At 36.4% G+C, this 26,393-nt stretch overlaps 1 protein-coding gene across 1 annotated transcript in view; it reads left to right on the top strand.

The window, feature by feature from the left end:
- LOC140328830 (popeye domain-containing protein 1-like) overlaps positions 1-26,393 on the top strand; it is a 69,280-nt gene that overhangs the window by 3,336 nt on the left and 39,551 nt on the right. Inside the window, 3 exon segments of the mRNA XM_072408704.1 lie at positions 11,911-12,693; positions 19,330-19,438; positions 21,101-21,253. Of these exon segments, the coding sequence (XP_072264805.1) occupies positions 12,203-12,693; positions 19,330-19,438; positions 21,101-21,253 (753 nt within the window). The 5' untranslated portion in view covers positions 11,911-12,202.

The raw sequence follows: 26,393 nt of genomic DNA, 5'->3' as shown, positions 1-26,393 counted from the left end.
TTTTTCATGAACACTTACCTCCTTGTGTTTTGTGTCTGCCTGGAGATTTAAGAACATGGAAACGGAAACTAGAATAACTAAAAGGAATTATTGAAAAACCGGAAACAATATACAAAGTGCATAGAGATATGGTATTTTCCCCTTATAGCACCAGGGCTATATTCAGACTGGTGGTTATCAATTTCTTCATTTACTGCTCCAAGGTGCCAGTAGGCATTCAGGTGGGGAAAAAACAAACCAAATCTTTCCAATGTTACCCATTTACAGGGGATGGTTTCATACTTGAGAAAAGCTCTAGTCTGAACATAGCCTTAGACCCTCACTGCAACCCAGCAATTCTAACCAGTGAGCTGAACATGGTCTTGGTTTACAAATTGCTGTTTCTCTTTCTTTAGTCTTTTGTTTTGTTTCTTGCTTCTGGTCTTCCTTGCAATAAAACTTCATTCATGGCATAACAAATACTTTACATGTGGATTTTGTTATTTTTATGCATTTTGCATTTTTTTCTGATTATGATTGCAGCGGTACCTAAATAGAAGGCTTTAAAAAAGCTCACTTATAATCAAGAATTTTGTAGATTTGTGGAGAGTTTTGAGTTGAATTGTTGATGCCAAGAACCACCAGAAGTAATGTATTGCCGGATAGTGGCTGGATAGGAAAACTTCTATTCCAATTTATTTTTGTGCTGAGGGCAATGTTGTGTAATAGACTATCCAGGGCAATCCAGGACATGTATTGTCAGGTTTAAAGCAAGAGTTACAGCATCCAATTAGAGAAGAGGATCACTGCTTCCACAGAAGTTCGCCATGGAGGGGACGGTGAAGATGGCGGTGCCTAGCCCTACATTGATGATATGTACTGGACCTGTCATGGGTGATCAACATACTGATTGTGGCAGAAGTTTAGTTCCACTTAAAATAATCAACTGATAATAACAGATATTGTTTTACTAATGGGGAGGACACTGCTAGACACCTTCCACTCATTCTCTCCTTCACCTATATGTAGAACAGAACTGCTGAGCCACCTGTCTGTGCAGTAATACTTTGTCACTGTCACCTGAATAATCTCTAATGATTGTTTCTAGCAACAGTTATTGGGAATCTGTCCTTTGAACCAGGCAAAATATATTTCACTAAAGTAGTGTAAGGACATCTTCTGTTAGAAAGTAGTAACCACAGACTTGTCAAGAACTTGTTTTCAGAATGATTGGAAAAATGCATTTGTCAGGATGATTCATGATATGTCATTATTTTTATTATAGAGTCTAAAAAGTGCATCAATAACAAATGTAACCTTATATACATGAATATACATGTAATGTCATAAAAATATAAATGTGTGTGTATGTATACACTATTTTCACATTTATGTATACTTACGGCAACTGCGTGAGTAAAACTAAATCCAATTCTATATATTTATATATGTATACACACATACATATATATATGTTTTATATATAAACTGTAATGTGTTACTGTAATTCAAAAGTTATTTTTAATCTGTAAATATATAGCTTTCATTAAAACAATTCCTAGTGATCCAACCTATTAAAATCATCATGTAACCCTTCCACAGATTGACAGTATTAGTTTTTGTAATATTAGAAGCAAATTTGTTGGAATATACAGGTTCAGGTTCCTGGGCCTTCTTACGTGCATATGCTTTTTATATTTTGCCCACAAATTTAAGCTGGCGTAAAGTCAGGGCTTTGTGTTTGCCACTCCAATACATTGACATTGTTGTCCTCAAGCTATTTTGCTACACCTTTTGGAGGTCTGTCTGTTTTGGAGTCCTTGTCCATTAGGAAGACCAATTTGTGACTGACCTCTAGTTACCTGTGTAGTGTAGTCCTTTGTCTTGTCCCTTGCCAGTCCTTCCGGAAATCACTTATAAAACTCCCTTCCCCATGCTTGATGGTTGAGATTTCATTCCTTGGCTTGCATGCCTCACCCTTCTTCCTCCAAACATAGCAATGAATTTGTCAGACCACTGAGCATTTCTCCAGAAAGTAAGATTTTAGTCCCCATGTGCATATACAAACTAATGTCTGCTTTTTTATTTTTATTTTTTTGTATCGCATTGCAGCAGTGGCTTCCTTTCATTGAGCAGCTTTTCAGGTTATGTTGATGAAGGACTTGTTTTATTGTAAATTATTTATTGCAAATTTAGATACTTGTCTACCTGTTTCCTCCAGCATCTTCACAAGGTTTCTTGCTGTTGTTCTGGGACTGATTTGCACTTCTCATGCCAAAGTATGTTTGTCTCTAGGGGAAAAAATGCATCTTCTTACTGAGCAGTACAATAGCTGTGTGGTCCCATGGTATTTATATTTGCATATTATTGTTTGTACAAAGGAACAAGGAGCCTTCAGACGCTTGGAAAATGTTCCCAGGGATGAACAAGATTTCTGGAGATCCACATTTTTTTCTGTGCAGATTTGTTTTTGATCTTCCCATTGTGTCCCAAAATCTATCTATCTATCTATCTATCTATCTATCTATCTATCTATCTATCTATCTATCTATCTATCTATCTATCCCTACAGTTAACAAAGTATATGTAAGATAGAATTTCAATATAGTCAATAAATCTGAAATAATCTGTTTGTGTACATGTCATAAAAAAATTATTTTTGCCCTGCACAAAGTAGATGTCCTAAATGATATGCCATAAATATAGTTTGTTAGTCATATCTGTAGGGTTTGTAGTCCTGTAGTGTAATAAGGATTAGTGTTGTCCAATCATGATTGGCTACCAAGAGGACAAATTGGATAAGGCGATAGCAACATTATCCATGTGATATGTGCCATATGATAATTATCCCTTGGTAAAATATTATTCCTATAATGAGGGCGATAGCAATAAATCAGTAGTAAATAACTCCTTTTAGTGACCCAGATGATAAATATAATTGTATTGCTCATTAGATTTTTCTATGGTACACTATTTTTATACAGTCCCTAACATACATAAACAGATTTTTTTGATTTTATTGCTTTTATCCAAAGTGTAGTTTTTGTATATTTTTGTGTCAAGATTGGTATATTTTTAATGGGTACAGCGGAAGCCAAGCTGATCATTTTATTTAAGTGGTATGTATCAATCATGACGGACAATCGTCTTTAGAATCAGAATAGAAGACTTTCCATTGTTTTTTGTTTTTTAACTTTTGAAATATTAGGATTGAAGTTGCTTGAATATAATTCTGATATTTTCTTGGGGTTTAATATATCAAAGTAGGTTATCTAGTAGACTTTGTCCTAAAACTACCCAAACCCAAATACTAGCAGCCCTTAGCAGTTTTTTAACATAATGATTTGCTAACTCTTTTTCATAGTTAGTATACCATAATAAGTAGAATCCAAAGGGATATTTTGAATTACCCAGGGCACGTGAAAGAGATGAAGAGAAAAATAATGATATAGTCCTTCAACTTAGTGGATTTGTCCTCATGTTCATCTCCTTAAGGCTTTTTATAATTGCCTGAGGTTCACTGTGTCTGATTTTTTGGTGTTTTTTGTATATACAGTATTTATTTTATTGTGCTCCAAACTAAATACCCAGCATTGGAAGCTTTTTGTTTCAGTAACCTATATTTGAATGCTGCATATAACAAATAAACTTTAAAATGGGCCTTCCATATCCATTATAGTTTTTCCTTAGCCAACCTTTTCTAAAACCATCTCTCTCTTTTTGTTTCCTTTCTCTATTTTTCTCTTCACTTTCTTTCTTTCTCTCCTGTTATTTACCAGTATCAGATAACACTGGATTCAGTTTACGAGGGGCTTAGAAATGGGTGGGAGTGATGGTGGGGGTATTCAGTTTTTGCAAATTGATTTTGCAGTGACATACCTGTATCTACCTGTTAGTGTTTTTTTTTGACATGCTGTGCCTCTGTGGCACTCTATACCTTGTTTCATACATTATGTATACCACAGAGGAATTCAATCTGTATCTTTTTATGATAGTGCTCTTTTATGTCCCAATTTTATCTTTATTACATGCTTACTTTCATCCCGTCATTGGTAAATTGCTTAAAATATAGATACATTAAAATAAAGTCTTTGTAGATTTTAGAACTGAAAAAGTCATGTTGGTCACTCACCAACACTTATCTTTTATTTTGAAGTAATTCAAGAGAAGTTAAACTTTTGACAGAATATATTTATGCTATTGTGGTAAAATTTGTTATATTGTGCATTTCATGGAACATGACATTAATATCGCTGTGCTGTAATTTATCACTATTGCTTTTCTTTTATATTACTGAAATTTCCAGACACTTTTGTGGAAAATAAATATGTATAGGACATGCAAAATGTGTTTTTTTTTGTTATTCTTTTGGGAAGTGCTTTTATGTGCTAGAAGCACCTTATGCTTGCTAGGCTTAAACGAATGCAGCATCTGGGTTCCATTTATCTGATCTAAAAGCATGAGGTATATAGGGTTTTTCAGGTGCTTTTGGCTATACATCCTGCAATAAAGTGACTTTGTAACTGTGCACATTCAGAACAAAATAACAGTGCCTCTAAAACAAACCGAATCCTTGCCATGTATGCTCACCCATTCATGTTTTGCAGGAACCCCTAATCAGTTGCTGTAATCCAGTGGGGTCACAGAGTAAAAGGGAGCATTGTGTGCATGTGCAGTATTCTCCTCATTCCTTTTTTTTAAGCTGGGTGGGAAGAAGCTGTAGCTAGGTGGCCACCCACAATCAGATGGGTGGTGCACCCAGCTAAAAGGGACTGGAGAGAACAAAATAACACAGTTGGTGGCCAACATATAATAAACAGTGTACCACATCAATAGCTGCTAGTTTTAATTCTTTGTAGCATTTGAAAACAAAATGTTATGAACTGAAGTTGCATTTTCAGAACAGAGTCAACAGAACAGTGTTGTGACTCAACCATAGTACTACCTTGAATTTATTTTATATAGAATATATATATGTATACATACAGTGGCAGTGGGTATGTAAAATCTCAGGAGATTAGAATATAGGTCTTGAAGAAGAAATGCTTTTTACACATTGTGAAACTTGATAATGATATTGCAGAATGGAGCTGCTCTATCATTCTTCAAATTCAGGTCTTAAGGTCAAGGTCAATTTGTAGAAAATATATATTATTTATATATTATGTAGGGGACTAACTGAGGAGGAGGTATAAATGTTTTTGGTAATGTCTGGTTCTGTCGTGTATTCTGCACATCATCATAACTGTTTTTGCGCAGATTTTTTGTCGGTAACAGCTAAGTGTCTGTTACTGTATGTTATTGTAAAAGCATAGACTCTGTGGTTGTTGTATTGTACTGGGAGTCATTTGGAATAGCACCCCAGCTCTGAGTGGATGGTTACTCACCTCTGACGCAGTGCTTTACAACACACTTGCAATAATAGACAGTAAAGTACGAACAGACCTTCAATGTCAAGCTGTACATAAAATCATACCTAGCTTTGCAGATATAACGATATAAAGTTTGACTATGTGGTATATTTAAAGTGGCTAATGACCCATTCACCAATTTTTTTTTGCCTTTTCCTCTGTGGAGAAAACATTTATAATGTGGATTTGACTGATGGATCCACTTGTGTATCGTTCACCAACAATCTTCTACAAGTTCTTCACTGCACAGCAAGATCTTAGTAATATTTTCTAGTGACTTGTTTAAGTACATGCAGGTTGCCTATGATAATGCTCAAATGAAACACTGAGTCTCTATAATAATAATATAAATAATAATATGGAAAAATCTTATGTGATGTAAATGAAAGGGGCAGTAAGGTTTGATGATGTAGGATGTTAATCCGCCAGGAAAGGATTATGGCTGTAATCATTTTTAGTACAAGATGCAAGCTTCAACTTCGCTAGGCTGAAGGTAAGGCTGAATGTAATACATATACAATTTTTTCTCTCTACTAAACTACTACTTTATTTTTTCTGCTACAAATTCTAAAATAATCATTACATCTGCACTAATTTCCTTGCCATAAGTTGAAGTGAATTTGTCAGTATTGCTTTATTGCTTATAAAGCAATAAATGATTGAAACTTTTATGACATTGGATGCAAACAAATAGATCCAGTAATACTTTGCATTTTCCAAAGAGTTGAGTTTAAAACAATTGCAGTTTTTATTACTATAACCTCTGTGTATATTTAATTACCATAGTGGCCAAAAGTCTTGACTGTGATACAAATGTTGTAGTTTGCGGTTTCAGTTTTTGTTGTGACAATTTGCATTGTTTTAGATTATTGTGTAGCATGATTGAATGTGTATTAGTTTGCTACGAATAAAAAATGAACTTTATCACACAAAACAATGTATTCTGGCCCTGGCATAGAAGTGATCAGCTGACTTCATTTCAGTAAGTCAAATCATCATCACAGGTAAAGGTGTGAACAAATCAACTGAAATCACTTTATCATTATGATTGAAATATAAGGGCAGATGGATTGCTATGAAAAAAGACAGATGTGCTTGAAATTTGTCTTCCTATGTTAGCAATGGTAACTCCAAGGAACCGTGCAGCCATCATTGCTTTGCATAAAAATGGCATCACATGCAAGGAAAGTGGTATTAGAAGTATTGCACCTTAAATATATCATCAATAATTTTAAGGTAAGAGGTTCAGTTGTGGTAAAGAAGCCTTTAGGGTGTCCAAGAGTGTGCAGCAAGTGCCAGGACCCTTTCTGAGGAGTCGGTTAAAGCGGAGGTCCCCAACCTCCAGTCCGGTGCTGGCCTGTGGCTGCTGAGTTGGGGGCCAAAGATGATAGGAGGCAGGTGCGCAGGCAGCGGGAATGGCGGCGGCCCTCATTACACTGCTCTGCAATTAGTGACCGCGAGATGACAGGATGCGGAGCTGCTGAGAATGGCAAAGTAATGTAGTTAGAACCAAGCAGTATAAAAACATGATGGGACTTTTAAGGCAGCACACATAGAGCAAAAAATATATAAAATATTATTTTTGTAATCACATTTTTAAAAGCAAGACAATGTACAATCAAAAAATCTCTTTTTTCATAATGTATAATCTCAGTATACAAACTTGGCTGAACAAAATTGGTTACACTAAATTGTATAACATGTAACAGCCTATAGCAAGAATTCAATAGCAGTCTTGTTAATTCCAACGCATTTTGCAGATTAAATCAGCTTCATCAGGGAATGATTGTATGCATATAGGAGGAATACAATGTACACCAAGATGAATCGGTGCAACTTAAACCTGGCCAAGAGATGGTACAAACACATGGAAGACTGCTACAGCGGGATAGAAAGTACGATGATTACTAACAGAAGTGAAGTATGACCATATGTTTAAGGGGTGTGCTTGTTGATGATCGCTGGGAAGGTATGCATTTCAGCGAAGGTGGCTTGGGAGGGCAGTATATCGGGGTGTGGGGTTTGGGGCTGTAAGAGACTACTGCTTGTATTACTACTTGTCTGTTATCTCCCTTAATCTAACAAAACTGATGGTAATGGCTACATTATTCAGCTTTAATATTTGATTTTTATGCTATTAGTGGATATATTTCTGGGTTGATAAAAAAAATGAAGCTGTATATTTTCTGGTGCTGGTTTGAAGATTTGAATGGCCTGGTTGCAATGAACATCAGATAAGTTTGCAAGGGCAAGATGCTTTCTTCAACTAGGTTAAAATATCTTCTCTAAACAAATAGGTGTAAGACACTATTGCCCACCAAAAAAATATATATAAAGATTCTCCTGATTAAGTATTTTAATGATTCAACACAATGGTAGAAAGTACTGTAGACATATTGTCAAGACAAGTAATACCGGATTATGATAAAGCAAACCATGACCACAAGAGTATCAAGATCACATATAACATTAGTTGCAGTAATAATGGACATCTCCATATTCCATTCAAAAGACTTGGATATATCCTAAATGGAAAATAGGTTCATATCTATTTTTTGTCTGATTTTGTATGATTATAAAGAAACATTCTGCTCCCAAGTAATTTTTCAACACAGCGGAAATTACAGTTCCAATTTACGATCCTCTTTTGTATTTGCCAGCATGTACCACCAGTACCAGGTCCTGCTGTCATAAGTCCCCAGGAGGTGGCTGGGAAATAAGCCATGGTTTAGACAATTATTCACACACCCACACAGACCCACTATATTATATATATATTTAAAAAACTCTGGCACATAATCCCAGTGACTGCTGCCACCATGACATCTTCATGTGCATGTTCAAGTCATTATCCTCTGGCGTGGATGCATTATTTTTTGTAAGCACATTTTGTCTATCCAGAATTGCCTGTCCTCTCTGTCAGAGGGCAGCCACATACAACAACAAAAGAGCACATTGCAATGGATACCCATTACCCCTTGCCTGGAGATCATTATTTATTAATACTACTTTTATGATCTTAAAATAGACTCCACTCAGAAGTAAACAGCAGTCTATCTCCTGTCTAAACTTTCTTGAATTCGCTAAGGGTTATGAATCTGCAGGAAATTTACATAACAGAGCCAGCCAGCATTAGCTTGTAATATCATCTGCTGAAAAAGGAAAGATTATCAGCTGAGTCTGGAGTATAAAGGATTTAAATTAGCTAAAAATAAATTGTGTATAGATGATGATACTATTCGTTATTATGAAACCTGCTTGGTTGCTATGAGTCACTGCAAATACACACTATTCAGCTTTTGTAGTACAGTAATTGAAAGTATTACATGTTCCTGTAATGCAGTAATTGAATGTAAAGTTTATACAAGGGTAAGGTATATCACAGTAGTTGGTAGCAGGATTTGTTCCTGGAGAAGATGAAATATAGTAGTTGAAAGTAAGGTTTTTAATTGGGAAAGTGTAGTATGGTAGTTGGAAGTTGGAAATAGGGATTGTTCAGTATTTTCCCCAGAAAATGTTTAAACTGGGTGGGACGAAGCTGTAGGCGGGTGGCCACCCCTGTATCGTGCAGCCCCTTTTTAGTACCTACTCAAACATGCCAGGTGCTGTGTCCAGCTAAAAGGGGCTGGGGATAACACAATTGTTCCGGTTAAAGATGTAGTATGGTAGTTGGAAGTAGAAAGTTAGAAACAGGGATTGTTCCTGGGTAAGGTGTAGTATGATAGTGGGAAATGAGGTTTGTTCTTGGAAAGGTTTAGTACAATATTTGGAAGTGAACTTTGTTCCTGGGGACGGTGGGGTACGGTAGTAGGGAGTGGGGTTTGTTCTTGAGTGAGGTGTAATATGGTAATTGGTAGAGGGGTTTGTTTCTGGGGTAGGTGTTGTACAGTAGTTGGAAGTGGGGCTTGTTCCTGGGGAAGGTGTAGTATGGGAGTTGAAATTGGGTTTATTTCCTGATGAATGTGTAGTACAATAGTTGGAAGTGGAGTTTGTTGCTGGGGAAGATGTAGTATGATTGCTGGAAGTGAGGTTTGTTCCTTTAGAAAGGGGTAGTCCGATTGAAGTAAGGTTTTTTTCCTGGAGAAATGTAGTGGAATTGTTGAAAGTGAGCTTTTTTCCTGATGAATGTGTAATATGATTTTTGGAAGTGGGGTTTGTTCCTGGGGAAGGTATAGGACGATAGTTGGAAGTGAGGAATCTTCCTGTGGAAGGTGTAGAACAGGGATGTCAAACTCAAACACACAGTGGGCCAAAATTAAAAACTTAGGCCAACCTTGAAATTTATTGAAAAAATTGAGGAGGGCTAAATCTTATGAGTGGCCCGCTGCTGGAACTCCCTCTTCATTAAAATAGCACCGCTACTACAATTCCCTGCATTACTTGCGTCTATTACTTGCCACGCATAGGCAGAGAGCCCGCTGGTCTAAAGATGAAAGAGATATCGCTATTACAATTCCCTGCATTACTTGCGTCTATAAAACAGTCCAATGTGGGCCCACGCATAGGCAGAGAGCCTGCTGTATCTATAGATGCAAGTGATGCCTGAAATTGTAGTAGCCGCGCTATTTCATGGCAGCGGCGGGCCAGCTGCAGTTCATATTCAGGATTTCTTTGGGGGCCAAAAAAAAGGACGTTGCGGGCCAGAGTTTGACACCCCTGGTGAAAAACAATACTGGGAAGTAGGGGTTGTTCCTGAGAAAGGTTTAGTAAAGTAGTTGGAAGTGAGGTTTGTTCCTAGATAAGATGTACGATTGCTGGAAGTGAGGTTTGTTCCTGATGAATGTGTATTATGATTGTTGGAAGTGAGGTTTGTTCCTGATGAATGTGTATTATGATTGTTGGAAGTGAGGTTTGTTCCTGATGAATGTGTATTATGATTGTTGGAAGTGGGGTTTATTCCCGGGGAAGGTGTAGTATGATTGTTGGAAGTGAGGATTGTTCCTGGGGAAGGTGTAGAACAATAGTGGGAATTAGGGGTTGTTCCTGGGAAAGGTGTAGTACAGTAGTTGCAAGTGGGGTTTGTTCCTTTGGAAGGTGTAATACAATTGTTGGAAGTGGGGGTTTTTCCTGGGGAAGGTGTAGTATGAACGTTGCAAGTGTGGTTTGTTCCTGGGAAAATAGTCTATGACAACCAAAAAAGGATTCATCTTTTTTTGTGCTTAACTATAATATACTGATATCTGCGCTTTTTGTGTTTTTTTTTTTTACTACTGCTCTTATAATTTTGTGCTTTGCGTTTTACATTTTCTTATTAAATGATCATGAATATTGTATTAAATATATTAAAATAGACCATGTACCTAATGATGCAACTGGCTAACAGAACAAAAAGAAAATTGTGCCTTTAATGCACGTTATGTAGCGTGTCTGTAGAATCTCAGCGTTCCTTATTGGCTGTAATAAAGTGTGCTGACATGCAACAAATACTCTCATATACCCATGCTTTACAGTTACAAGTAACAGTCATACTTAAATTAGAGGATACAAAGATTTCATACAGAACCCTCTGACTTGCTCTGTATGAATATATTATGCTAGTAATAGGAATATTTCTTATTCAACATAGTAATTTCTCCTGTGGTATAGTAGCTGTCATTTTCATTCCTTTACCCTACTTATGCAAAACCAAATGCAAATGTAAAATTTGGCAAAAAGTAATATGACTAAAAAAGCCATATCCTTAATGTTTGAAATTATGCATTATAAGTATTTGAAAAAAAATGTATGGTGTGACACATTTGTATACTACGGCAACATTTATGACTTTGTTGTTTTTGGTACTGCTGCAATTTAATTATTACTCTAATCAAAAACCAGTAAATAAAATGTTGCCAATATAAATAAAATTCAGATAGTGTGGTGTGGATACTACAACAGGTTTCAAGATGAAATTATATTGTTCAGAATCAGCAGCACAATCAACTACTAAACTAGAAGTTTTGTAGCTAGCTAAAATGCTATTGCTTTGTGACAGATCTACAAATTGTTGGAGTCACTACAACAATATTTTGACTGCTGCTTTTTTTTCATTGTAACAAAACTGCACTTACATGGAATGTCCCTAAACTCTGTACAGACATCAGATTTCTGTCTCTGAAAATGATCTTGTGATTGTTTTCAGTGCAAGGGGAATAAATCAGCACTGTACACACATTGCTCTTCTGATCTATGGGGATGAGACTGTAGAGAATGAGCAAGTGGGACCCCTGTTGTGTTTTTCATAGGAAAGTACATCATTTGTCCTCCCTCGGTCATTAATTGATTTTTCAAGACAGGATTGAAAAGGCATAGGAAGGCCACTGTGTACACCCAAGAGAATCACAACTGTTTATCTTGGGTGACAATATTATAACATGTGTATGTAGCTTGCCTGTAGATGGGTAAGATATCTGGATTATTTTGCTGCAATACAATACTCATACGTACTTCTGTTTAGGAAATATTTACTTTCAGAAAATTGTTTGTTTATAGAATCACAATTTTAAGCATCTACTAACTTTTTTTTTCTTTTTTTTTTTAGGATTACCTGTGCCAACCATATTGTGGATTTGTATTGGCACAAGTAGTAATCACAGTGGGGATGGTACCACGGACACCTGCACAATGACCAAAAAGCTTTCTTCACTAATGGTTACTCAACTTACTGGAGAACTGTGCAGAAAAACATGCCAAGCTTCCAATCTACCCTTGGATTGAATATGAAACAGCAGAATTTCACAGCCTTATAGAAATGGGAGGACAGCGTACATGGTTGACCTGAGGGAAAGAAACAATGCTATCCTGATGTAGAAACTAACTTGTTTAAGGCAGCCATGGGCGAAAATGTGAGTTTCTGGCAAAGCCTTGTGACCGGACATCCTGTGTGTTCTGAGTGGAAGCAAGAAGCTGAGGGATCCATTTACCAACTGGCCAGTGTTCTGTTTGTGTTGGGTTGTATGGGCGGAAGTGGTTTCTTTGGGCTTCTTTACGTGTACGCCTTCTTTGCATTGAGTTTTCTCTGTACCTGTATATGGGCCTGGCTGGATGTCTGTGCTGCGGATGTCTTCTCCTGGAACTTCATCCTTCTTGTTATCTGTATTGTGCAGATCATTCACTTAGCCTACCAACTGAGAAGTGTCACCTTTGACAAAGAATTCCAAGATGTATACAGTTCAGTCTTTCAGCCCCTGGGGATCTCACTAACTGTATTCCGGAAGATCATTTCATACTGTAATGCAGAGGTGGTCACACTGGAAAGGGATCATTGTTATGCAGTCCAAGGCAAAACACCTATCGATAAACTCTCTATGCTTGTGTCTGGAAGGTTGGTGTCATAGTTTATTATATCTACATATGCTGTTAGGGAATACTACTGATCATGTCTGTGGGAGCTTAGCTTGTCACGGCTTTTTAAATTGATGTCAACCTTTGCCCACTTTTAGTATGCAGCTTTATAATACATATTCCCTACTGAACCTTTCCAACTTTCAAGTGGACACCAAAGCAAAAAAACATAAAAAATATAGTACATCTGCTAAATACATGTTTCACCATTTGTCCTCGAAAAAATTTGGCCAGTGCAGAAAAATATCTTTCAATCCTGCCATAAATCTAGAGACATTTTTACATTCTGTTGTAGGTTGACAGTGCTACCTCTGCTAAAATACCTATCAGTGTTAAAAACCTTGGGGGGGTCTTCCATGTTAAACCTCATAACTACATGATGATGCCACCCCCTCATTTGGAATCTCCATAAAGCTCACGATGCATGTTATAATTTAAATATACAATCTTCTCAACATCACCATCAAGTATGCTGTTTAAGATTAGATACAAATTTATTGGATAAGTTATGTAGGTCATATTACCATGCATGGTAAGCTTAACTGCTTCTTGTCTACAGGCTTAAGCTACGTACATACGTCCAATGGTTTTCACCCGATAATCGGCTCAGGGCCGATATCGGATGAGAATCTGGCTGTGTACAGCGCCCGTCATCCATCGTCCGAACGACCCTCCTGGCGGATCCACGGACAATGGCCGACTAATTATCCTAATGCAAGGGATGGGGGAGAGCGCGCAGCAGGGTGCCGCTCCATCGTTCCCCTCCTCTCCATAGAGCAGAGCCCTGTATGTACAGCATCGTGCAGTCCTTAGTTGTTGGAATGGATCGTGGAAGATCCTTTCCAACGACAATAATTGCACGCGTGTATGCAGCTTTAGTATTTATTAGTACATGGGAAGGAGAGCTGAAGATGCAAATGAAGAATTATTATAGAGAGGATGTTTGCTGGAGTCGAGTCAGGGATAATTCAGGCAGGGCTGACACAACTGCTTGGGATTTAGGTTTAGCAGATGTGGCGTTGTCAGCTCCTTACAAGTTAGTATATTCTGTGTCATCTGACAAAAAAAAAGGTATTCATCTGTACTGTTTTTTGGCTCAGACATACACCTTGAGGAAGGTTTGGCCCTGTTCCAAAGTAATTTATTTATTTATAAGTACTAAATTGTTCTAGTAAGTGTGATAAGGCCTGAAAGGTGCAGAATCTTGATATTCCTCAGTAAGGCCTCATTTACATGGTTGGTTGTGAAGGGGTGCTGTAATTCTTGCACAAGGCACCAACTCCACATTGAGTTATCTTCATTTTAGTTATCTTACATACATGTGTTAAAAAAAAAGGAACAGACCCCCTCCTCACATTTCACAGTACTAACTAGCAGCCATTATGCATGATTAGTTAATATCCTATTTATCAAAATGAACTTATTAGCATACAAAATTTCGGATAAAGAAAGTTAAAGGTTATTTTTATTATGCAAACACTATGAAATTGCTAAAAATGATACATACTTGGTAATCTGTGTTACGTTTTGCATTATCCATATTTCTTCATTTATATAATACACACTCTAAATATAAATATATGTGCAGGTCTGCTAAGTGGTTCTAGTTATTTAAAATACTGTAAAATAGTGCACTATCAAGAATGTCAGCTCTGTGCTATGGAAATGCCAGCTGTCTGATGTGTATTCCAAACAGGGTGCACAGCGTATACAGTATAATGACAGCAGTGAAACCCTCTTACACCGAAGTAGTCAAATAGAACAACTTTCTCAGTAGCTACTTAGGTGGAGCCATCCTGTGGATCTCTTCCTACAGGCATTTAATGCTTTATTTATGTTTAGTTGGCTTTTTTATGGAAAATGAAGCACTTTCTTTGCATTTTGTATTTTTTTATTTATATTGTTTGGCACTGTAGGCACTAACTCATGTTAGAGTATTTTATATAATATTAGCATTTAGTAGCTCCACCTTTTTACACCTAAATACCATGTGTTTTTTGGGATTTTACAATTTTTGTACAAAGGAAGGTAAATCAATTATTTTAAATGATTTATATTGCTTCTTACCTGGTCTCTTCCTCAGTATTAGTGGAAATGAATACAATATGAAGGACATATATGATAATTTTCTCATTGGAAATTCCCTGTGAGAATAGAAAAGATATGCTTATTATTATTTGCCAGGGACCTGGTGTTTGTTATTGCCATTCTGCCTCCACCTGATTCTCCAGTCTTTAGTTCTTTTGTCAGCCACCTAATACTGAACACTGCTATTAAATGAGAAGGGAGAACATATATCAGGACTGGAAGGAACCCCCTTGTTCACCCCACTCCTAATGACATTTTAAAGAGGAACAGGCAGGTTCTCTATTGCACAAGTGTCATACTATGTCTCTTCTGCATTAAAACAAACTCATCTGCCTGTTTGCGACCCTTTGTATGTATGTATAATGTGCAGCACAGTGTGCAGTCTCAGCATACCTGTCTGCCAGGGATAAATGAGTTCCTGTGTTGATTGGCATCATTCTGGCCTGGCCAATCAATATGGCTGAAGCTCCTGGAAGAGGACCTGGTGAAGGTGGTTGGTCCTTGCGAAGGAGTGAGGAGAGATGAGTTTAGTTCTACCATAGAGTAAGCAATACTTAGAATTTCTGATAATGTGTTAGTTGCATGAATATTTCCCCTCATTTCTTGATCTGTTGTTAGAAGCACAGATAGGAACAATTTTCTATTGGGGTCCTAGACATAAAAATTGGTGACAAATTTTTGTGTGTGTGTATATATATATATATATATATATATATATATGTATATATCACATATATAGGTAACTGCCATTGTACTATTTGCTGTTAGCTGGATACAGAAATGTAGATACCATTTAGGGAAACCTCAGGGATTTTATCTCCTATTGTTCTTTATTGGTAAGTACCTCCGTGTTTTCTCTACTTGAGGATAACACAGAGATGGAAACACTAAGAGCATGGAAAGCTGTGACTCGTGTATGGCTAGCGCCACCATATTTGGTCATTGGAATGTTTCCACATAGCCCTGTGACATTTCCAAGTCCTTCATCCATACCTTTTGTGGAGACGCACATTTTACCATACCCTAGATAGGAAGCTAAACATATAGAGACTGATTTGAAAGCTGGGATATATTTGCCACCAAACCTTCAAAGCTTATCGCCTTTCACACACTTGTCACTTGTCAAAATGAGAGGTTGCTTTGCTTTGTGTTTCTTTCTATAAAGAACATAGTTCAGACGGGATAAGAGAGGCAAGAAATCTCCAAAAGGCATTTAATTTATACCAGGAATAGAATGTTGACCTGCAGATACAAGAGGGAGCACACTAGAAACAAACTAAGAATTAAAATGACATTAACTCCTGTTCTTGGCTAAGGCGAGCATTCCTGTGACAAGCTCTGGAGCAGATCACCGACCTAGAAAGAACTCGGGCCTTATGGGTTTTCTTTATCAAGTCTATCTTTTCTGATTTCACTGTATTTAATTAAAAAGAAAATATCCAGATGTATTAAATTCTTATTGCTTTTTCCATGGTATCATTTTTTATGCCTGGCCAAGATGGATATAAGGATTTTTATATATTTCTGTGTTGTTTGGCAGAAGAAAAAAAAATCAGATACCTTTTCCCACCTGCACTTAAAGAGAAAATATTCTATTTTGTTTTTTGTAGAAATTTTTTTTTTATCTGGCAAAGCATTTAATTGTATATTAGTACTATGCCACTTGTAAGGATATGGCTTGCAAGGATTAATAATTGCTCATTTTGTGTAGGAAGCAATATAAGAGGACTAAAACATTCCTTTATTCTAGCTCCCACTGTGGCTGTCTTCCTCGTCCACTTCATTGGACTGGTCCAATGTACTAAGCCTTGCTGTCCAACTAGCTTGATTGGATTGCAGACACCTTCTTTTTCAGTGCAATTCTATTTACTTTTTAGCACTTTTACAGGGTGATCAGAGACCCCAATCACAAACAGGAACTTTGGTACAGTACAGTACAGCAATTTTTATTCTTACAGCATCATCCCTTAAAAAAAAAATAACCTTTGCAGTTGGGAGGGGACTAAATGCAGGGTAAAAAATTGACTAGGGCTAAATTTGACTAGAGTTCCGCATTCATTTGTAAATTCTCCTGTCCTATGTAAATCTCACTATAATAGATGTTCATTATATTCGATACAGGTTTTTTATAGCAACTAGGGTAGTTGCCTGGTAATGATCTATGCAAAAGTATATTCTTGTGTCTAGATTCAAAAAATTATTACTTTATTGTAGAACCCTCAAGAACATATATCCACCATCCCTCTCAAGAACTTATAACCCCCTTTCTGTGCTCCTCTCCACTTTGTTCCCCTACTTGAAAGAAAAAATTACTGTGTCCATTTGGCTTGGCCAACATATATGCAGGGCTATGTAGGTCACATGGTTCCTCATATTCAGAAGTACCAGGTATTCCTCCAGATTCTGTCAGCGGACCAAGAAGACAAAGGAAAAGTAAATTCTTTAGAGTTCCTACAGTAAACGAAACCCATGCTTTGCTCAGTATGAGAAAAGAACAGGTTCACTTTAACCTAGAGCACTCTATATTGAAAAACTATGTACATATTTTTTTCTTGGTGACATTACTCATAGAAAGCAGTGAAATTACTTGTGTCATTCAATATGAAAGGGTGCCAAGATATAATTCATAGCTGTCAGTGACATGAAGATAACCTTGTAGACTTAGCTTGTAGACTTTCTTTTTTGTAATAGTTTTTTTTTATATATCTAACTTTTTAGTAGGACACCCAGGAGACATATAAAAAGCTAAAAAAACATATATAGCCCTATATATTACTTTATTTTTACTACTGTATTCCCACTGTTATAGTATGTTTAGAAATGTAATAAAAGTAGAGCATATGGTACATGTAACTAGTCATCAGCATTGCAAGATAAACGCTGTACACAGATATTTACTGCATAGTCAGAGTTTATATTTAGCTTAGGCTGTGTGCTGTTATTATCCTTCTAATTAAAGATGCCAATTTACCTTACCCTGCACACTACCCTAACAATGTGACTAGCAAATAATTTTATATGTATTCTGTATATATACATATGTGCTGTTCTTTTTACTTTGGCAATGGAGGAGACCTAGAATAAACCTAATTAGATTCATTCATTTCTGACACTGGGACCTTGTTCTAAAGTACCCCATACTGAGTTCTGAAGGTCCAGGTTTCAGATGACAGCACCTAGACATGCATATAAGACACCGAAGTGAAAGCCTTTAGGGTTACCACATAATTAGGATGATGCCAAAATGTGCACATGATGAGCTGTGTTAAAAAAACAACCAGTGTATGCACTTAGATTGCAGTATAGTTAGCATGTTAATTCACTAAATAAGTTTGTTCATGTTCATGCTTGCTTCTGTGCAAATAACGGCAACCACTGCAGTCTAGAAAGTCAGTTAAATCTGAGTATGTGATCATCATATGTGTTTTAGGGGATCAACTCGGTGTTAAGGACACAAATGGATAAAATTGAAGCCAGGTAAGAGCTCAGTAATGGCTGTCTGTATACTTCATTTCTGATTCCTTTAAATCGAAAAATGAAAAAGCAAGATTAAAGCCATACCTAAACATAAAAAAATGTCAGAGCAAAGAAAGTGTCAGAAGTCAACAGACAATGAGAGGGATACAAACATTAAACATTATTTATTTTTAATAGGCAGTAAAGAACAGTGCTGTACTATACAGAAATGTTCCATATACAACTTTTTCTGGTCCAACAATTTAATGGTTTTAGCTAGCTGTCACAACTCCCCTAGTGAATTTTATTTACCACTAATACAGAATGGGTAATGAAATATTGGATCTACAAGGTGCTAGAATCATTACAGGCATTATAAATGACTATCAATTATTTCTGAAAGTGATGTGCCAGGAAAGTGATCATTCAAAAAATGAATTTGTCTGGAGCTCCCTTCACTTTTTTTTAGATACAACAATGTTTTCAATACCAAGTGAACTGTAGTAATGCAATGTTTAGGAAAGAAACTGATATATAGATTCTTTGAGCTTTGGGAGTCTTCCTAAAAACTATCAATAATACAGCCATATATAGTAAACTGACATCATTGTACACTACCAGGGCACTCTTGAAGGGCCCCTAATACACTTTTCACCACCCTACCTTAGAGTTCACCTGCTATCCCTTCTTGATACTTCCATATGTTTAGCCATATTGGATTCTGGATCATCATCGAAATAACAATGCCTCTTTCAGGGTCGTCCGTATCTTTTTTGTTACTGTGAATATTTCATTAAATAGCCTTTCTACAGTTCCACAATAAAAATCATATTCAGGAAATAGGCATTTATGATGTATACAGTACTATAACCCATACCAACCAATCAGCTTTCACCTAACTGTAATCAGATCATTGATTTCTGATTGGTCAGTAACTGTACTTTGTACATCAACATTGCCTATTGTGCTATCTTATTTATTAACCCATGTCAAAAATCTTATAATATGTTTCTGTAAACTTTCTTAGATGTGGAATGTCTGTGTCATGAATTATATCTTACAAATTTGGCAGGATACGTGTGACAGTTGATGGCGAGTTTCTCCATTACATCTTTCCACTCCAATTTTTGGATTCACCAGAGTGGGATTCACTTAGACCCTCAGAAGAAGGAGTTTTTCAGGTAAATTGCTACAAGCAGCCTCTTAGTTAAAAAATTACCTTGGGATCTTTGTTTGCCAAATGTATTACTAACAATCGTATGTATGTGGTAATGTTTAAAAATACCATTCATTCTGTGTCAGGTTTAATAAATAAGTTGCAGTTTTATTTGGTATTGACATACATGCTGTTGATTTGGTATACACATTGAACACAGCTACAACTTCATGAATGACTCCCATTGTCCTTTTTTACATTAATGACCTGCCTGATTATATAATCCGAAAAGTAGAACTTTAGTTCCACTTTATTCAGCCTTGACACGTCAGGAATATTTGTTTCTGTAAGAGCCAATCACGTAGACTGCTGAAATTCATAATGAAGTCTCTTTATAAGAAGTTACGTGTCTCAGAGGGGCTGACAAACTGTTTCCAGAATGTATACATAAATACATTTTTGTGGAAAGCCACTCATTTCTGGGACTTTTTAAGCCAATATTCCATCATAGCAAAATAATCAACAAACAGGAAAGAGTTTTTTAACTGTAATAAAACCTACTTTATTAAATAGCATTAAAAGATACAAAACTTAATTCACAAACTAGAAACTCCTGAGGGTTTTCTACAAAACTGTCTTTTTTATGTACAATAAGGATGTGGCCATGATAAATAAGTACAGGTTGGGTATCTCAGTGATACTACCTAAATACATTGCAACAATATACTTTTTTTTTACCAAAAACATACATTTTTTCATTGCAGACTACTATACCCTAGATGTGGTGGTTGCATGTGTTTCCCTGTTTAAAGCTTTATTATTCTTGGGATAACAATGTGTTCACCTTCTGTATCAAGGCAATAGAAACCAGATATTCCTTAGAGAACAAAATCATTGATAAAAGTCAGCTGAGTAACAGTGAACATCAAGTTTTTAGCTCACAAATTAAATATAACAATTATAACAAAACCATTCCAATGGTATTTTTTACATACCAAAAAAGACCAAATGAGAGAAAAGCTTATTAGAGTTTACACCACCAGACATTGCTGCATGCTATGTGTGTAGTTAACTCCGTAGTAGAACAAATGTTATATCAGCATAGTGATCAGGTGTTGCTCTCAGAAATCCATTGCATGTGTAGATCTACATATAGATTTCAATTGTCCATTTAGCTTATTGTGTATTGCAAATTGGTGCAAAAAGATTTGTGTGCGCGTGCATACAATGATTCATGTCAATATTTGCTTCAATTATCCAATCATGAAAATAAGTATGCAGGATTTTTTTTTCATATGATTGGATAATTATAGCAAATTTTGACACAATTTATTGTGTGAACATTCTCAAGTCTTAGTAAATCACCCAGGATGCATTTTTGATGAAGTGTTAAGTGTTTTTGCACACATTTACATGCATTTTGTATGCAATTTACACCCTTTGAAGTATTTGTGCCATAGTTTTAATTATTTCCTGATTTCATGTAAAGCACAGAATGTTGTGTGTTCATGCATTGCCTGGCATGAATAGAGCCAATTAAAAATAATGTATTTCTGACCGAGTATGGTTAGTTTTCCTCAAGGACCAAACTCAAGGAAAGCTGTGTACTAAAGAATGGTTCATTGGTTTTAATAACATATGTTTAAAAAGCGTTGTTCTGTAATGTTGCATTTATGCTGTTTTGCAGGTAACTTTAACAGCGGAAACAAAATGCCGATATATAACCTGGAGAAGGAAAAAACTGTATTTATTATTTGCCAAGCACCGCTTGATCTCAAGACTCTTTTCAGTGTTGATTAGGGGAGACATTGCTGATAAACTCTATGCATTAAATGAAAAGGTGTTTGTGGACAGCGGGTTTCGATTTGACATCCGATTACCGAACTACTATCACGTGGCCTTACCAGGGCGATCAAATACGGCCACACCAATTATTCGTGTTCAGGACTTTTCCACGAAAAGGAAATCAGCCAAACGACTATGACAAACTTTTTCACTTTCTTACTGGCATCCCAGGACAAGCTGGGGAATAATCATGGTGAAGGCTTCTCAGCCATTCAAAGTGCCACTAACTGCATTCATAATAAGCAGTTCTCATTCGTATTCAGTCTTTTTTATAATGTCCACTGTCTATTGATCTCATTACAGATCATTTGAATAGGTACTGTATTTTATTAAAGAAAATAAATGTAGCCATTTCAAAATCCATTTGTTTGCATTACCCATATTTTAGAAAACTTTACTTGGGCCATTTAGCCGGTTTTACACCAAGTTTTCCAATCATTCCATCATTAAGAAAGAATAGAAATTCAGGTTGTAGGATGTGAATATGTATTAAGCTATAAGACCTGATTGATTGGCTTTTTTTTTTAAATTTTTATTATGGAAATCTTTAACTTCCTGGGCCGTTCATTTTTGTATAATATAATAATATGAGTATAATAAAGTATGAAACACAAAATCATGACAAAATAATTAAATAAATAAAAAAATAAATACATTTAATAAAAACTTTGACATGATTTTGTGTTTCCAACTTTATTATATTAATATACTGTAAAATAAATTTTCATGAAAGACAATGTACTGCTTTTAGAGATATATTTAATGTATTGCTTTCAATACAATTAGTTTTTATTGAATGCAATACAAAATAATTTAAAATTCCTGCTGCACTCCTAGCGACGGCTGTACACAGCAATGTCACCAGGAACTGGCCGCATCCTCTTCCATGATCTTTCCCCCGGCGAATGCAATGACGTTCCCAGGGGGACAGATCAAGGAAGAGGATGCAGCCAGAAGACTGGCAGGACACTGGAGGACGCCGATGGGACCAGGTAAGCCTTTATTTTTTATTTTTTTAGCTACCCCGAGGTTACTCGGGGTTACCGCTTCTAGCAGGTTTTTATTACCCCAAATCACACTCGGGCTTACCACTTAGCAGGTTCATAAATCTGGCCCATTGAATTAAACTTGTTCATGTGATGTTAAAGAGGTTCCACTGCCTTTCAAGGCGTTTCATCGTTTTTTCCAGTGTTAGAAATACCCCAGCATTTATATCCACACAAGAAAAAAACACCCTATTTCAGTCATCATGGACAGTGAATATTGTCCAAGACAACAAGGTGTGATATTCTGTTGTAAAACTGTTCTAGTTTCATATTCGTATCCTTGGTGTCAGGGAGTCTGCATAGGGGGTAAACCTTTACATTTTTATAGCCGAATGTGTAAAATTTACATCTTCAATATTACAAGTGGAAACTTTAATGAATGTTATTAACTACCACAGACTATAGAAATGACCTGGATTAATTAGAATTTTCGCAGACATAACTTTATGCTGGCAACAGTCACTGGCAACTCACACAGGCAGAATGCTGAAATCAACATGATGCTAATGAGATAACAGTCAACAAGAAATTCAATTCTTAAGTAGCAAAATGATTTATTCATCCGTGTACATAATGTGATGGTCCATTTAAATCATTTATTCCATTTGTACTCACCTAGGCAGACCTTTGCACTACATAGCTGTTGATAGATCTAAGAGAGAGTATACAAAGATAATGTAGCTTGCATGGCAAGTTTAACATTTTAAGCACACCAAGTATTTTCTTGTCAAATGCCAATCATTTACATGTATTAGCTATACTTGCTTGTAGAAGGAAATCTTTTACAGATCGTTGACCACCATGCTGGTCTTTCTTTTAAAATACTATATGCCTGATTGCCATGAAGACTCAAAAACTTCAATACTTTACAAGTTACTGACTCAGAACAAGCTTGTGTGGGAGAGTTATGACATTACATGACTTTACTTGCTACGTGTCTTTCTGGGTCAGCGTTAAGAAGTATTGACGTTGGAGGCAACTAGAAGGCCGACAATCAAAAATTGGTATATTTTCACTAAAGTTTTCCTTTAAAATGGGACAAATTTCCATGCCTACGTTGTGTCTTAGAGATAGCTTTCTTTGAAATAAGTATTTTTTTGTGCAAAAGGTGGGGTCTTAAGGTAAATATATTGCTATATGGCCCCTACTGATGGAGGCAAAAATAAACAAGCGACTTAATTAACTTGTACAGTAAATCAAGGAAGAGCTGTCCAATGAACACAACATGACCACTGAAAATAAGGTTTTGATAAAAAATTGCTTTTGTTAAACTTTGACGGGGTCATGTGGTAATTCCCCTTTGGAGTTTTACTTTATTGAGTAATTGTGTTTTACTGTGTGAGCCCCTGCCCACCTCTAAAAAAAAACAAATATATCTTGATTTCTCTAGAAGGTTACACATCTTTATTATAAATTTGGGGATTAGAATGTCAGTACATCAGTTTTATTTACATTAAAATGTTCTTTTTAAAACTTGTAATTTTATAATGTTGGTGATGCTGGAGTCCTTATTTTATTTTCCAAAGCTTTGGTCTGTTTATGGCAGAATTAGATATTTTCATTTTGTTTAGGGTTGGAGCAAGAAAAGTGTGACCTATAATTGACACACTTCAGCCATTACTAAGAATGCATGCTTTCTAAACATCATTAATTATTAACATTTGTTTCCTGAGGAGGCTAAGTGCTTAAAATGAAATGGTGACATGGAAACATGCTAAGAGCGTTGACTCTAAGGCTACCTGCGTCACGGTCCAAAGAACCCAGTAATTCTAAGATCAACCAATACTGTTAGACATATTTCTCTAAAGAAATAAAATTGTTTGGTTGTTGTCTGTCAGATATAAAATAAACTGTTATGATTTATTTGTAAAGTTAAAATTGCAATTCATGAAGAAGGTGTATGGGCATTTTACATGAGGCAATACAGTGACTGAGATAGGGCTACCATTACTTAGTCCCAAAAAAATACATTTTGTCTGATGATGATCTGTTTAAAGAGATAAAACACATGCAAATGTAGATGTACTGTGGGGATGCGCTGCAAATTTGTTTTCTTTTTGCCTTGTCATATTCTTTAAACCTTAGGATACATACATTTCACACTGCATACTTGGCAAGCAGTTTTTGTTAGAAATTTGGTAACCTGAGAACCTCCACTTGGAACTGCAGGGCAGCTGTACCCAAACGCAGCGGCTAAGCACCCCTTTCCTGCAAATATAAAAGGTTAATGTTAAAAAAGTCAGTATTAAGAAGTTTCTCACAACTTAGATTAAGACTCAGATCTGCAACGAAAGTCTGATTTACAGTGTAGAAAGCATAACATTTCCTGCCCTGCTTGAAAAACACCCAAGTAATACCTTATACCATGGTCCTACATTCTTAGTTGCCACTGGTTTGTTTTTAACTTCAGAAGTTAAAGTACAGTCCCTTCAATTTAAGCCCCCTACCAGATTTGTTTTTGCTGTCTGAATCCCTCTGAGACAATTTCCCTTAAATTTCTGTCCAAAAACAAAACCGGAAATAGGAGATCTTTCAAAAGTGAACATAATTTTAATCATAGAGAGTTATCTCCATATCTGGTGTCCCTGTTGTAAGGATTTTCCCTCACTAATTGCTCTGGCAGACAACTTAAAATCTTTATGCGCTATGTTAAAATAAACTTTTTACACTAAGTTGTATGTTACATAGTCCTGATTGTGTACTGTATAGTCTAAGTCAGGGGATGGCAAACTCCGGCCTTTAGACCAGATACGGCCTAGCCAGTAGTTCATTCCGGCCTAACGTCCCCTGGCTGATCCGGCCTAATGCCCCAGGTTGCCAACCGGATCTGCCAGGGGGCGTTAGGAACTACCGGAGCTCTGGAGCCGCCCCCTTGCTGTGGCTCCCCTATTCACCGTTGAAGGCCTGATACTTCCGCTGCTGCGGTAAATAGGGAACGCTCCCTGAAAGTAAATCCCTCTCCTCCGCAATGCAGTCGGAGGAGAGGGATTTAACTTCAGGGGGTGTTCCCTGGTGGAGGGCGGAGCCATTAGGGCGGGACTCAGAGCTCCCGCCCACCCCTGGAATGGCCTACTGGCCATAAAAGTTTGCCGACCCCCGGTCTAAGTTGTACAGTACATAGTCCTGATTGCTGTACTCTATAGTCTGTATTTTACAGTGCATGGTCCTGATTGTGTACTCTATAGACTAAGTTGTATGTTACATAGTCCTGATTTTGTACTCTATAGACAAAATCCTGATTGCTGTACTCTATAGTCTGTGTTGTAAAATACACAGTGCTGTGTAGCTATACCTATTTTTAAATCTTGTCTTCATTCAAGCATGTCTCTCTTTTTTTAAAATTCATAGGCTAGTAGGATAAGGTGTGAGACTAAGGTAGTGATTTACATTGCACAGTAAACTCTATGTGGACATTAATTTTTGTGCTTTGTAAGATGCTAATTTATTTGCCTAGTTTCTTAAACAGTTTAACATGAGTAAAATGAATCTAATGCAGATGTTGCTGGCAGGAATATAGCCTAAAGTGTAGTTATTCAACTCATGCACCTCTGTAAACATAAATCTTAATATGAAAAAATGTCATAAAAGTAGTATTGATTTTACTTAAACGCGGCTCAGTTGACCATGAAGGATGAGCTGGCTTTACTTTATTCATTTTATCTCATATTTTTTTCTTAAAAGTGTCCAACTCCCAAACAAAAATATCACAGCTCTAAAATGTTTTTTTTTCGGTTGATAAAACAAGCTGTCATTATTCAGTATTTGATCTACAAAAGTAGAGTGTCTTTTGTCACCCTTTCAAAACAAACAGTTATTCCTAAACTGGTGGTGCTAGAAGATAAAAACTTTTCAAAAGTCAATAAAATAATGCAGTAAGTGTAACATAGGATATGATGGAGAACTTGGGCACTCAAAACAAACCTATAGCATGTAAGAAACAATATAAACTTCTTTTGTGTCCCTGGAACTAAAACCCAGGAATCCACCTCTGAAAGGCATAAGCTCTTGTTTACTTACATAGTTAGAACACAGTTTCATTGAGTTCAACCACTAGGGAAATAAATAAACATACTTGAAATCCTGCATATT

Source organism: Pyxicephalus adspersus, chromosome 4, assembly GCF_032062135.1.
Source record: "Pyxicephalus adspersus chromosome 4, UCB_Pads_2.0, whole genome shotgun sequence".
Classification (NCBI taxonomy): Eukaryota; Metazoa; Chordata; class Amphibia; order Anura; family Pyxicephalidae; genus Pyxicephalus; species Pyxicephalus adspersus.
This window is presented reverse-complemented; position numbering and strand designations above follow the sequence as displayed.